At 38.8% G+C, this 13,134-nt stretch overlaps 1 protein-coding gene across 3 annotated transcripts in view; it reads right to left on the reverse strand.

Annotated features, from left to right (window-relative positions):
• PITPNC1 (phosphatidylinositol transfer protein cytoplasmic 1) overlaps nucleotides 1-13,134 on the reverse strand; it is a 360,189-nt gene that overhangs the window by 209,292 nt on the left and 137,763 nt on the right. For all 3 annotated transcript variants that reach the window (XM_021000755.2, XM_078155882.1, XM_021000756.2), the window contains exon 2: nucleotides 1,213-1,361. In XM_021000755.2, the coding sequence (XP_020856414.1) occupies nucleotides 1,213-1,361 (149 nt within the window). The remainder of the gene's footprint in view (nucleotides 1-1,212; nucleotides 1,362-13,134) is intronic.

Here is a 13,134-nt window from a genome sequence, read left to right on the forward strand (position 1 = left end):
AGAAATAACCACAGGGATAGTTTCAGAAAAACCTGAGAAGACTTGTATGAACTGATGCAAAATGAAGTGAGCAGAACCAGGAGAACAATTTGTACAATCACAATGTTGAAAAAGAAAAATAAAATGGAAAGACTTAAGAATTCTGATCAATGCAATGACCAATCACAACTCCTGAAGATTCACAATGCTCAAGCATATTTGGTACCTCTTCAGAGAGATGTAATACTCTAGACATGCAGAAAATATTTTTAGATTTGTTTTGCTTGACAATGGTTATGTGTTGGAAGTTTCTGGTTTTTTTGGAGGGGAGACTAGTGATGGTAATACCAAGAAAAAAGAAGAATTTTTCAAAAAAGAATGCAAGGAAGTCCAGACAAGCTGAACAGTTTTGGAATTAACTTGATTACATAGTTTTTGAAAAGGCTTATGACAGAGATTTGTTGTTTCATACATTATTCTCTTTTTTTGTTCTTTGTATATGCAAATGTTCATGTTTGATGATGTTTCTCAAGTTTAGAAAAACAAAAACTCAAAATTAAAATCCCAGGGAAAAAAATTGGAGGCCCAACTATTTTCTCTCCTTTTAATGCTGTCATTTGACTGAAGGAACAAAAAGAAGTTCTGTGACATTTAAGACAGGATTTAATCTTAATGTCATTTTCATTGGGGGATGGGGTGGGGAGATGAGATTGGAGAATCAAGGAGCATGGCTGGTGCCCAAACAGTATCCGGAACCAATACTGGAAAAACTGGAAGATGACAGCAAGGCAGAGATGACTTCATTCTTAGCCAAACATGAAACAAGAAAAGGCAATCCTAAAACTTCCAAAGTAAAATAAAAGTTTAGAAGTTTTTGCAATATGCTAAGAAATCAAATTCAGCAAGTACTTTAGCTGGTATACCCAGAAAATGGTTTATCCTAGAAATCAGTATCTCTAGTTGAATTCGACCAGAACAGGTTATGTGTGAGTTGCTCCCTAAAAAATATTCCCATTTTATAGTCTATATCAGATTCCATACTGTCTTGGGGAGGGGGAGGGGCAGTAGGGGTAAAAATGTAGAACTCTAAATCTTACAAAAGTGAGTGTTGAAAACTAAAAATTAATCATTTTTTAAAAAAATAAAATACAGGCAACAACAACAACAACAAGAAGAATATTCACATTTGATCAAGAAGTCCCTGAAGGAGGGAAAACAGCAGCTGGGACTCACCTGTTGAGATACACTCGCTTCTCTGTGAACTGCCCATTGCCATGGTTAGGATCTTCAAAGGGCTCATTCTGGACAACCTCTACCCCTTCGCCGCGATCACTCTGCTCATGGCTATGTTTGCTGATCATGTACAGTTGTCCTATCTTGTACTGCAAAGAAAAAAGAAACAGAGAAGTTAATTCCACTGCCTTTTATCAGCATCTAGCCAGGAAGCAAGCATTTATAAAGTGCCTACTATGTGTCTGTCACCATGCTAAGCACTTTTTATAAATACTATCTCATCTGATCCTCACACTAGCTCTTTGAGGGAGGAGGGAGGTGCTATTATTATCCCCACTTTGCAGCTGAGGGAACTGAGGTTTAGGGAGACAGGTTAAATAAATTGTCCAGGGTCACACAGCTAGCATAATGACAGTTGGCACTTCAATAGCACTTTAAGGTTGGCAAAGTGCTTTCCCTTTGTTCTCTCATTTGATTCTCATCAATAACCCTGAAAGGAGGAACTCAAGGGTTTCTAGAAAGTTGGCCCCACATCCGTCAACTCATCTCTGCATGCAGAGCGCGAGGCTGAGGACTGGAGGTAGATGTGTTCTGTTTTAGGGTGGGACGGTGGTGGGCATGATACAGCTTGGAATCTCCCTTGTCATGGTGACAATGACAGTGTCAGATGGAGGCACATATGTCACCTTAGACAAGTCACTCAATTTCTTGGGAGCTTTTTTTCTGGTATATAACACAAAGAGGTCAGACTAGAAAGTTTCTAGTGCACTGTTCAATCCCAAAGCCCACCATCTTACATTTTCTCAGTTATCATCTCTATGCAGATGAATCCCAGATCTACACCCTAAAATCTCTCTCAAGCTCCAGCCTCACATCACCAACCATCTACTGATTATTCTGGGTTTTTTTAAATTAAATTTTGCTTCATTTTCAAACAAATACCTGTTTTTTCTCCCTCCTACCTTTAACCTCTGTTGAAAAAGCAAGAAAAACAAAACCACTGTTACAAACATGTAGTCAACCAAATGAAATAGGTTTCAATCTGCCCATCAGACATTTTGAGATGGATGTCCCATAGGCATCTTAAACTCAACATGTCCCAAAACAGAATTCACTATCTTTTTGCCAAAACCCACTCCTTTTCCAAACTTGCCTATTCAGGTTGAGGACACAACCAGCCTTCCAGACACCTAGACTTGAAACCATAGTGTCATCCTGTTGTGAGTGACATCTGAAATAACTCATGAAACAAGGGTTTGAGCTTCTAAGCATATTGATTTATTGGCAAGGCTCACAGCTGCATAACAAATCTAGACCAGGCTCCCCAGCAAGTACTAGACCCTGAATACTGGGGGAAACAGATTTTTATGCATTAAAAGCAAACAAGAGGATATAAACCAGGATACAAGATTAGTTAATATGATTTCTAAGCTTAGGGAATTTCTGAGTTGGGATGGGGGGAAGATAAGCAAGTTTTGGGAGTTGGAAGACGGGAAAAGGAGCAGGTATACTTTCCCAGACGTAAAACAGGACGTCACGCAATTCCCGTAATTAGCAAGCAGGTAGAATTTATAGAAAAATGAAATTTCAGTCTCAAAATGGAGTCTGTTTTACAAGATGGAGTCTGTTTGGTTCACATCATTTTCACAATTCTTTCAATACTTGACTCTTCCCTCCTCACCTGACATATTCAATAAGTTGCCAAATCTTATAGTTTCTATTACCATAATATCTCACACAGACATATACTTCACTCAACTCATAAGCCACATCTTAGTTCAGGCCTTCATTACCTGTTTACCAGACTATTACCTCCCTGCCTGAAGACTATCCCCAATTCATGTTCCACATAGTCACCAAAATGACCTTCCTAAAGCACAGATCTGATCATGTCCCTCAACTATTTAAGCTCCGGAGATTCTCTATTACTTATATGATCAAATATAAAATTTTGTTTAAAACATTTGAAGCTCTTCACGATGTAGTCCCTTCCTACTCTAAGAAGGATAATTAAGGAAGATCTTCTGATCTGCTCTGATTGATGTCCTTCCCATGGATATTAATATATGTCTTGGCCCTTTCTACTGGGGCATAATTAGGCCTTTTTCAATGAGACATGTGCTGTGGCCACTGATTGAGAAAGAAGTACCCACTCATTAGTTAACTTCTGCATTCCCATAGAAAACAGCCATCAGGATCTGTCTGGGTCATAAATTTGGGCATGGCAAATCTCAAATGATTAAAAGCTGCTGAATGATGGCCAAAGAGGAACAGTATGGAAAAGACAAAAGGAAGACAGTCTATGCCTTAACGCAACTCCATTCTCCTAAGAGAAACAACAATTAGATAGATATACAAACATAAAATATATTTATTGTTGTTGTTCACTCATTTCAGTCCCATCCAACTCTTCATGATTCCATTTGGGGTTTTCTTGGCAAAGAAAGTGGAGTAGTTTGCCATTTCCTTCTCCAGCTCATTTTACAGATGAGGAAATTGAGGCAAAAAGCATTAAGTAACTTTCCCAGGGTCACACAGTTATTTAATGTCTGAGGCCAGATTTGAACTTAGGAAGATCACTGCTCCTGATTCCAGGCCTTGCACTCTATCCACTGTGCCACCTAGCTGCCCCATAAAATACATACAAAATAATTATTTTGGAAAGAAGAGAGCAGAACCAGTAAAGGCCTTAAGGTAAGTGGTAGCTTTACCCTAGGGGATTCAGGAAAGCAGGTGGCAGGAGAGATCTCAAGTGAGAGGACTCTAGACCTGGGGAAAGCCTATGCAAAGGGCAAAAGTAGGAAATGGAACATTCCATATTGAGCATAGAAATTAGGCCATTTTGGCTAGAACACAACAGTGTACGGGTGAGTAATGTAAACTGAAGAACCTGCTAAGATACTTCGTAGACCAAAGACTCTGGGGGAGTCAAGACATGTTTAGACTGAAGAAGAGGGACACCACACTCGAGGTGGCTCTCAGCCATTCACAAAAGGAACCAAACCAGGAGAGACACATATCCCTTGTCAATGGGTGTAAGAGAAAAATAAAATTTTAAGTGAGTGGATGTGAACAAAAATGAATGAAAGACTGAATATAGCTCTGGAAAAGTGAATAAAAGATTACAAATAGTTCTAAAACTACAAGGTAGCAACACGAGCAATTGGAACATTCATGTTGAAAAAGTCTCATTTACATATATTCTTGAGGAATTGCCATCAACACAGACTAGAACAGATGATATGAAAGAAAAAGCAAGGCCAAGTAAGAAGGCAGAAAGCTAAGGATGTTAGCAGTTATTGTCCCCCTGTTGTCATGGTAACTGGGAATAGGCCCTAAGGGGCTAGCATACGATTGGGGGGGAGGGGGCACATTAGAGGGAAGAGGTTGGAGGCAAAGATAGGATACAAGGAAAAAGAGAGAGAAGGAAAATGAAAAAAAAATGTATTTTTAAAATAGTTGAAGAAATACTAGAAAGAATACAGGACTTAAAGTCAAGAGACTTGGGTGTGAATCCTACTTCTAACACTCATTTTTGACCGTTTGTTCAAGTGATTTAACATTTATGACTAATCCTTAGGTTCCCCATCTGTAAAATGAGAATAGGATTCTTGTGAGGAAACTTTACAAATCTACATGTATGTGTGTGTGCACGTATGTATACACACATACACACAGACTATATTTATGTTATGCTATATAATATGTATTATATGTTATGTTATATATTTATGCGTGTATATGTTATTATTTCACACTATATATTAAATATTCTTTTTCATTTTCCTTCAAAGACCAAGGCTTCCTAGGGAAGAAAAAAGTCACAGATTACAGAAGCTATCTGAATGAAACTCTAAGCAATTCACTCTATAAACAAACACATGCTGAAAAACAAGTAGAAGTTACTCAGCTGTCCGGTGAACTGGAGATTTGTGAACAACTGAAATAGATAGCGCTGAAACAAAATCCAAATAGAGTCCCAGCAGCGAGCTGCTAAAGTCTAGGCTGTAATAGATATATATGAAAATAGATAGGTAGACAGACAAAATCAATGAAGTGTCTAGGGCTGTTGCCCTGACCTAAAAGATCAACTATTTTTGCCATGAGATGAACAAATAGAGCCAAATCACTCCAGAAGGATATAGCGTATATTCACAAGAGTATTGTTTTCGTAGCAGCCAAGAAAAGGAAGTAAAGTGGGTACTCATGGATTAGGGGATGGATACATAAATGTCATGGAATATTACAGAGCAGCATGAATGGTAAAAAGGAGGAATGTAGAGAAAGAGGAAGTTTTATACGAACTGACAAGAACACCATGTACAGTAACCACAACAATGTGAAAGAAATCATTGCTAAAAGACAGCTGTACTCTGAGTAACTAAAAACCAATAAAGATCCTAGAGAACAGATTAAAGAAACACATATCTCTTCTCTTCTCAAGGTCAAAACGTTGTGGGTAATGTCATATCAAGTCATGAAGGGAGTATTCTTATTCAACTGTTTTCCACGAAATCACAGAATGGAAGAGTTGGAAGGGTCCTGTATCCTAACAACCTGATAAGTATCCATCCAGCTTCTGCTGAAAGACCTTCAGGGACAGGTGATCTACCCAATTTCAAGGCAGCTTATTTCCACTTTTAGATAGTTGTAATTGTGATAAAAGGGTCCCTCCCCACCCCAAATTTGCCTTTTTTGAAGCTTTCTCTCCTGGTTCTTCCCTGTGGGGTCAAACAGAAATATTAAGCAACTACTTCCCCTGCTGTCAGTTACTGAGCTACCATTCAGTAGTTATATGAATCAGTCATAGAGGTTAAATCACTTGAACATCCCCAAGCAGAGAGGTCTTACTGCTTCTTTCATCCCCTTTTTTTTACCCCACCAGCCTCAGCTCGTTCTTGAACATTAGCACCTTTGATAGGATCAAATCTTGTTCCTATATTTCTGCACATTTCTTTTTAAAATATAAGTTGGTTGGGTTAGTTCCCTGTGCACCCACACTGATTTTTTAAATAACTCCCATTTTTCATCCTCACCAGAAATGATTTCTCTTTTGTGTCTTCAGAATTTCACTTTTAAGCATATCCCATTCCTCCTGGGATGACTTCCCTAGTAGAATTTTAGTCCATATGATCCTACATGTCTTTTTTTTGAGCCTTTTGAAATTTGCTTTCCCAAAATCTAAGATACATGTCAGACTATACCAGCTTTCCTCTCCTCTTGGAGAAGGAAATGGCAAACTACTCCAGTATTTTTGCCAAGAAAACCCCAAATGGGATCACAAAGAGTTGGACACGACTGAAACAACAGCCACAATCACAAACTCTTGGAGGCATCATCTATCTCCCCCAGTTCAGGGTTCCCATCATTTCTATCCCAGTAACCAGTTCCTCCTGTTTAACAAGAATCAGATCCAGAATAGAATTTTTCCTTTTTAGTTCCTCCATGATCTGAAAGATGAAATTTTTTTTGGGGGGGGGGAGAAATAAAGGAGGTATTTGCTGCTCTGCTTTTTCCCAGAGAAAATTCCAGCATATATCTGGGATAACCAGAATCTCTTATCACTACTCTATATCCCTTTGTGTCAGACTGTAAAACTGATTGCCCAGTTCTCCATCCATTTCTTCTTTCCATCCAGATGGTCTACAGTCTATGTCAATGACAAAGTCTTCTCTGTTTTGCTTTCCATTGTCTTTTTATCCAAATGTTTCCTACCAGCATTCTCCCCTCTGATTCCTAGATTTTCTCCCATTACTACATCTTAATATAGCATGAATTAGAATTAATAATCTTAATATGGAATACTATCTTCTCCTCTTTACCCCGTTTCCCCATCCTGGTTTTTTTTTTATTCAAGCATGCATAATTAGGCCCACATCCTTTTTTATGTGTTTTATCCCACCAAGTCTCAATTATATCAATGAAGTAAAATTTGCTTCCTTGCATCAGGACCTCTCATAGTGGATACCCATTTGTTGGGTATATTATAGTGGGGATTCCTTTCATGTATGGATTAGACTAGAAAGCCATTAATATCCCTTGCCACTGTCAGATTCTGTGATTCTATAATCTTTTGGGAGTTTGCATATACACAACACATTTGAGCGAAGGGTGTTTTTCTCGCTCCTTTCCTGCACTTTGCTTTCTGTGAACTTCTGAGTATCTCAGTTGTTATTCTTCTTACTTCACTCTACCTGCTCTCTCTGTAGTATCTCTCTTGGTAGGTACACATAAGGAAAACAATTGTCTTCCTACACCATCTGCTTTTTTCAGTTTAAAATCCTTCATGATAGTCCGCAAATACATTCGTAACAACATTTGGTAAGTATATTCCATCTTCGTCCATGCATTTGTCATGCCTATATTTTAAGCCAGGATACAGAATTCCAAATCCAAATCCTAAATCCCATTCTCAAAAAATGCCTTCTTAGCCAACTGCTCACTCTCCAAACGGATTTTTCTCTCTCTCTCATCTTCATTGGGCAACAGTGAGAAAAAATGTATTCAATACCCTTATGGGCATCAGTTTCTTGTCCAAGATTATGTAATCTTTGACAATTTTTTCTTTCTATAAGGGAGAGTTCAATTTGGGAGGTGGGTTGAGGGATGGAGAGAGGGGTAGTTTCAGAAATAATTTCAATGTAAACACAAAAGGCATCAATAAAACCTTTTTTTAAATGCCTGATCAAGAAGATTGAAAGAAAAGCCACAAGAGGAGGACTAATGATACTGATGGAAGGAAGGAAAGAAAGGTACATTAACAAAACACTTAAAAGTACATAGAAGAGAATAAGAGAAAGTTCGGATGAAGAAAAATACAACCAGAACTACTTTGAAACTAACATAGCAGCTAGGTGGCACAGTGGATAGAGTGTTGTACTTGGAATTAAGAAGTCTTAAGTTCACTTCCTAGATGTGTTGTTCGTGTTCAGTTGTTCAGTCCTGCCCAATTCTTCTTGACCCTATATTGGGTTTGTTTTGCAAAGATACTGAAGTGGTTTGCCATTTCCCCAGTAGATTAGGTCAGATAGAGGTTAAGTGACTTGCCCAAGGTCATACAGCCAGTAAGAGTCTGAGGCCAGATCTGAACCCAGGTTTTCCTGACTCCAGGCCCAGCACTCTATCCACTGAGCCAATCAGCTGCTTCTAGATATATGACCCTGAGTAAGTCATTCTGTCTACTCTACCAGTGTTGTTGTGATGACAAAATACAGAAATATTCATGTTTATTGGTGTCTGTCAAGTTTATAAAAAGAAAAAAGAAGCCATAAAAATGCAGGAAGGCTTGAGTACCTGGCATCATTCACCTGTGGTACTTCCTTTTCAGAAGAGATAACAGAAGAATGCATGCATGGGCAGTAGCATTCAGAAGAGGCAAATCCAATTCACTGCAGTAGCCAAGGAAAAACTCTGTGACCTCATTTTAGGGTGCTACAGTGGTAGTAAAAAGGAGTGGAGTGGTAGTGGTCTTCTGGCTTTGTTTTCCCTTTTTTGACAGGAGTGATGCCATTTTAAAATAAGCCTCTATGTCACTGTTAAATGAACAGTCACATCCAATTCCTTGTGTTTTGCCTGTCTTTACCCCAGTTTTTATGTGAGGCCAAATAAAAGACAAGCTAAATTCTCCTCCCTATCTCCGACTCCCAAGGTCAAGGACAGACTAGCAGATTACAAAGTCTCTGTTCTCCCCTCCCCTGAAACTCAAGGAATCATAAATCGCACCCAAGGTCAATGACTGACTGGTCATGACCCTCATGATTGTTTGTTTCCTATATGTTGTAAGTACTGTGGGAAATGGGTTATGTTCAGAAATCCACCAGCCCCACCACGGCACAATTCTCTGTGTCTTGTCCCTGACTAGGAATGTAAATTAAATCTAGCTGTTTACCTGAATACCATTCCAAATACCAGAGATTTTCTTCTATGACAGTTCTGACATTATTGATAATTCTGGCAACCTGCAGGAAGCATGCAATACCCACTGTCTAATGAAGAAAAGACCCACCAGTCTTAATTTAATAATGTCAATCTCAAATTGACATACTGACTAGCTCACATCCTCTAGACATGCGGATGGAGTCAGTGATGCAGAAAGTATAGGGAAGCTCATCCTTAGCAAATAAGAGGAGCAGGAGGGCCTCTATGGCTGTCATCCTTTCCTTTACCCCCCTTTAGGAGGATCCATCCTCTGGAGTTGACCACTCAGCTGCCAGACGACGGGGAGAACAATGAGTAAGAAGTTACATTCTTAGACATGAATGATTGTTTCTAAAGTCTGCAGGCCAAGTGGGGACGGCTATTGTTCAGCGGCTATTTTCTAACCCAGGAGCAGTAAACCTACTCTTTAAAAGGGATATTTCTTCATAACTTTTTATTCTATTTCTCATAATCTACCTTCCCTCCATCCATCACTTCAATATACAAATCCGGCCTAGAGTAACAACAGAAATTCACAACCCCAATTACTCTCAACTCCCAGACAAAGTATGTCAACTCATTAAAGGCAAAAGCTCTAATGGTCTATGCCTCATCCCTCATTCTGTCCACTAGACCTTATCTCCAGTAACTAGGCACAGTGCCTCAAACTTGATATGTAATAATTATAGCTAGCACTTTGAGGTTTGCAGAATGCTTTACCTGTAATATCTCATTTGTTCCTCACAAAGACCTTGAGAGGTAGATGCTATTATCATCTCCATTTTACAGATGAGGAAACTGAGGCTGAGAGAGGTTAAATACTTTGCCCAGGGTCACAGAGGAAGGATCTGAACTCACAGCTTTCCCACTCCAAGTCCAGCTCTTTAACCATAATGCTACCTAAATTTATTGTATGAATGGCCCACATGTGACTGAGCATTATCAATATGGTGACAGGACAATAAAATTAATGATGCTATTCCAAAGATTCTAAAGGGTCCTACCTAAGCTGCTGCTGGATATTTTCATCTGGATATCTAGTGACATCTCCAGTTCAACCTACCCCAAACTGCCTTAACTAGCTCTTCTTGACTTCCCTCTGCTCAAAACTTTTATAGTCAAACTTTGATTTTTCCCACTCCTGCACCCCAGAGACAGCTACGAGGTACAATGCATAGAGCACTGGGCCTGAAGTAAGGAAGACACGAGTTCAAATCCAGTCTGACAAGTGTATGATCCCAGGCAACCCATCTACCTCAGTTTCCTCGACTGCAAAATGCAGATAATAACAGCACCTCACACCAGTAAGTTCACAGGGTTGTTGTGAAGATTAAAAGATAATATTTGCAAAGCATTTAGTACACTGACTGGAATATAGTAGGTGCTTAATAAATACTTACTCCCTTTTTACACCCCTTTAATCAGTTGTTAGGTCTTATCAATTCCACTCATGTAGTTTTTCCTCCATTCTTCCCTGCCTTGCCCTCCCTATCTACTGTCACCACCTTAAATTAAGACCTTCATTAGCTCTGACCAGCACTACTAAAATAGCTTCCTAATTGGTTTTTCCCCAGTTCCAGGCTTTCCCTACTCCACTCTATCAGACAGACTGCTGCCACACTAATGTTCATACAGTGCAGCTTTGATCATCACAAAACTGCTCAAAACATTTCAGGGCTGCCCATAGTGAAAATGAAACCCTTCAGCCTGAAATTCAAGGCCCTCTGAAGACAACCTCAACCTCTTGTAGCCAGGTTTTGGGGAGATTGATATCTCTGGAGACAGAGAAAGAAGGTTCTAAGAGTTTGTGGGAAATATAGTCTCAAAAGAGTCAGCATTTTTCTCTCCATCTTATGAGATACTATGGGCCCCCTGAATAAGATATATTCAGAAATATAGGTCTGGAAAAAGAATGCTCTGCATGCATTTCAAGAGAGAGAAAAGCAAAGGAGACCAGCACTAGGGAGACAAAGAGAATGAAGAGGGATGGCTAGGCCAGTCATGACTGGTACTGAGAGCAAACAGGCTCCATCATGGCAGCATTTATGGTACCTTTGTCCACAGAAACAGGACAATTGTGACCATAATATAGTCATATATGATTAGTTGGGAACCTTCCCCCTGAATAAAGAATTCCTATAGAAGATGGGGTTTTTCATCCCTTTACCTCAACCCCACCAAACCTTCTATCTTATAGGATAGATGTCTAATTTGGAGTTTTGTGGTTCTTTTAAGTTAGTTACCTACTGTTTTAATTAGTACTTTAAAGCTGGTTTACTCTGAATATAAAATTATAATCAGTCATAACTTCTTTTAATTTCTGTATTTTATTATTTGGGAACATAGTGGTAGTTAGAAAGGGACAGTGACTGGCATTGGTATATACACAGTGGTCTAAACCATATGTTTAAAATGCTAGGATTCTAACCTAGCTGGGAGCTCTGAGCAAATGAAAGAGAATCTTTTGACATAGATTTTTTTTTCATATTTTGTATAAGTGCCCCAAAGCTGGGTAAAAGTAAAATCTGGGTTTTCCCTGCCCTTAGACTAAAGTGGTGATTGCCTATCTAAGAGGAATCTGGGTTATACAGGATCATGGTCACTGTTTTTTCCTCCTAACCAAATGCAGGGATGAAGTTGAAAGTGTAAGGACAGAGGTGGAACAGCTCAGTGGGAGAAGCTGCCTCTATATTTGGCCACTAATGCCCACATTCCATGGATGAGAGCCAGAGCAAAGGGTGGGTACCTCTTCCTTGCACTGTCACCTTCATATTCCATAAACAGCACAAAGGTTATATCATATCTTCATTTTATCGTATCATACCCCCGAATACATACTCCACAAATTATATTTTCAAGCCTTCTTATCTCAGTGTTCTTTTCACTAGAAAGGTCATTCACCCTCATCTGTCCTCACTGATTTTGTACCAATGCTTCAAGGCCCAGGTCAAACACACCCACTGATTCACCAACAAGATGGCATCTTTCTCTCCTCTTACATTCTCACAGCATCTTGTATCTCTTTTATGGAATTTATCACATCCTGCCTTGTACTATTAGCTATTCTTAAATCGGGTAGATTAAATATTATTATGGAAAACAATAAATATAATAACTATAATCATGTAAATGGAAAGAAAAATACAAAACTGAATGCCAATGATCAAGTTGGTTCCTAAAAAGAAAGAGAAAGGAGGGTAAAGTAACGAGCATTTATATACCACCTACGTGTGCCAAGCATTGTACTAAGCACGTTTACAATCTCATTTCATCCTCACAACAACCTTTTGGGGCAAGTCCTGTTATTATCTCCAGTTTATATTTGAGGAAACTGAGGCACACAGCAGTTAAGTGACTTGCCCAGGGTCATACCTGGAATGCCCACCTTCCTCTTCTCAAATCACTGACCTTTCTGGCTTCCTTTAAGTCCCAACTAAATTCCCACCTTCTACAGTAAGTGTTCCCCAATCCCTCTTAATTTTAGTGCTTCTCTCTGTTATTTCCTATTGATTCTCTATATACCTTGCTTTAAATTATTTTATATAATATATATGTTATATATAATATGTGTATATACTATATATAATTTCTTTTTATGTGTATATGTATATATATATTTTTTCCTTTGCTTATTGTCTCCCCTATTAAATTGTTAGCTCCTTGAGGTAAGAGATTATCTTTTGCCTCTTTTTTGGTATCTCCAGTGCTTAGCATAGTGCCTGGCACATAGTAGGCACTTAATATATGTTTATGGATTGATTAATCACCAAGCTAAGTATCTGGGGCCATATTTGAACTCAGGTCTTCCTAACTCCTGGCCCAGCCACAGAGAAAAGATATACCACCCCCCTTCTTTGCAGAGATGGGAACTCTGTATATAGAATATTTTATGTATATAAAATATTTCATATACTTTCAGACTTGGTTGATTTTCAAGAACATCATTTTTTCTCCTTTCTTTTTTATTCTTTGTTTTAAGGGATGATTTTCTGGAAAGGGTTGAGG

Source organism: Phascolarctos cinereus, unplaced genomic scaffold (genome assembly GCF_003287225.1).
Source record: "Phascolarctos cinereus isolate Bilbo 61053 unplaced genomic scaffold, phaCin_HiC Scaffold_5;HRSCAF=322, whole genome shotgun sequence".
NCBI classification, from domain to species: Eukaryota; Metazoa; Chordata; class Mammalia; order Diprotodontia; family Phascolarctidae; genus Phascolarctos; species Phascolarctos cinereus.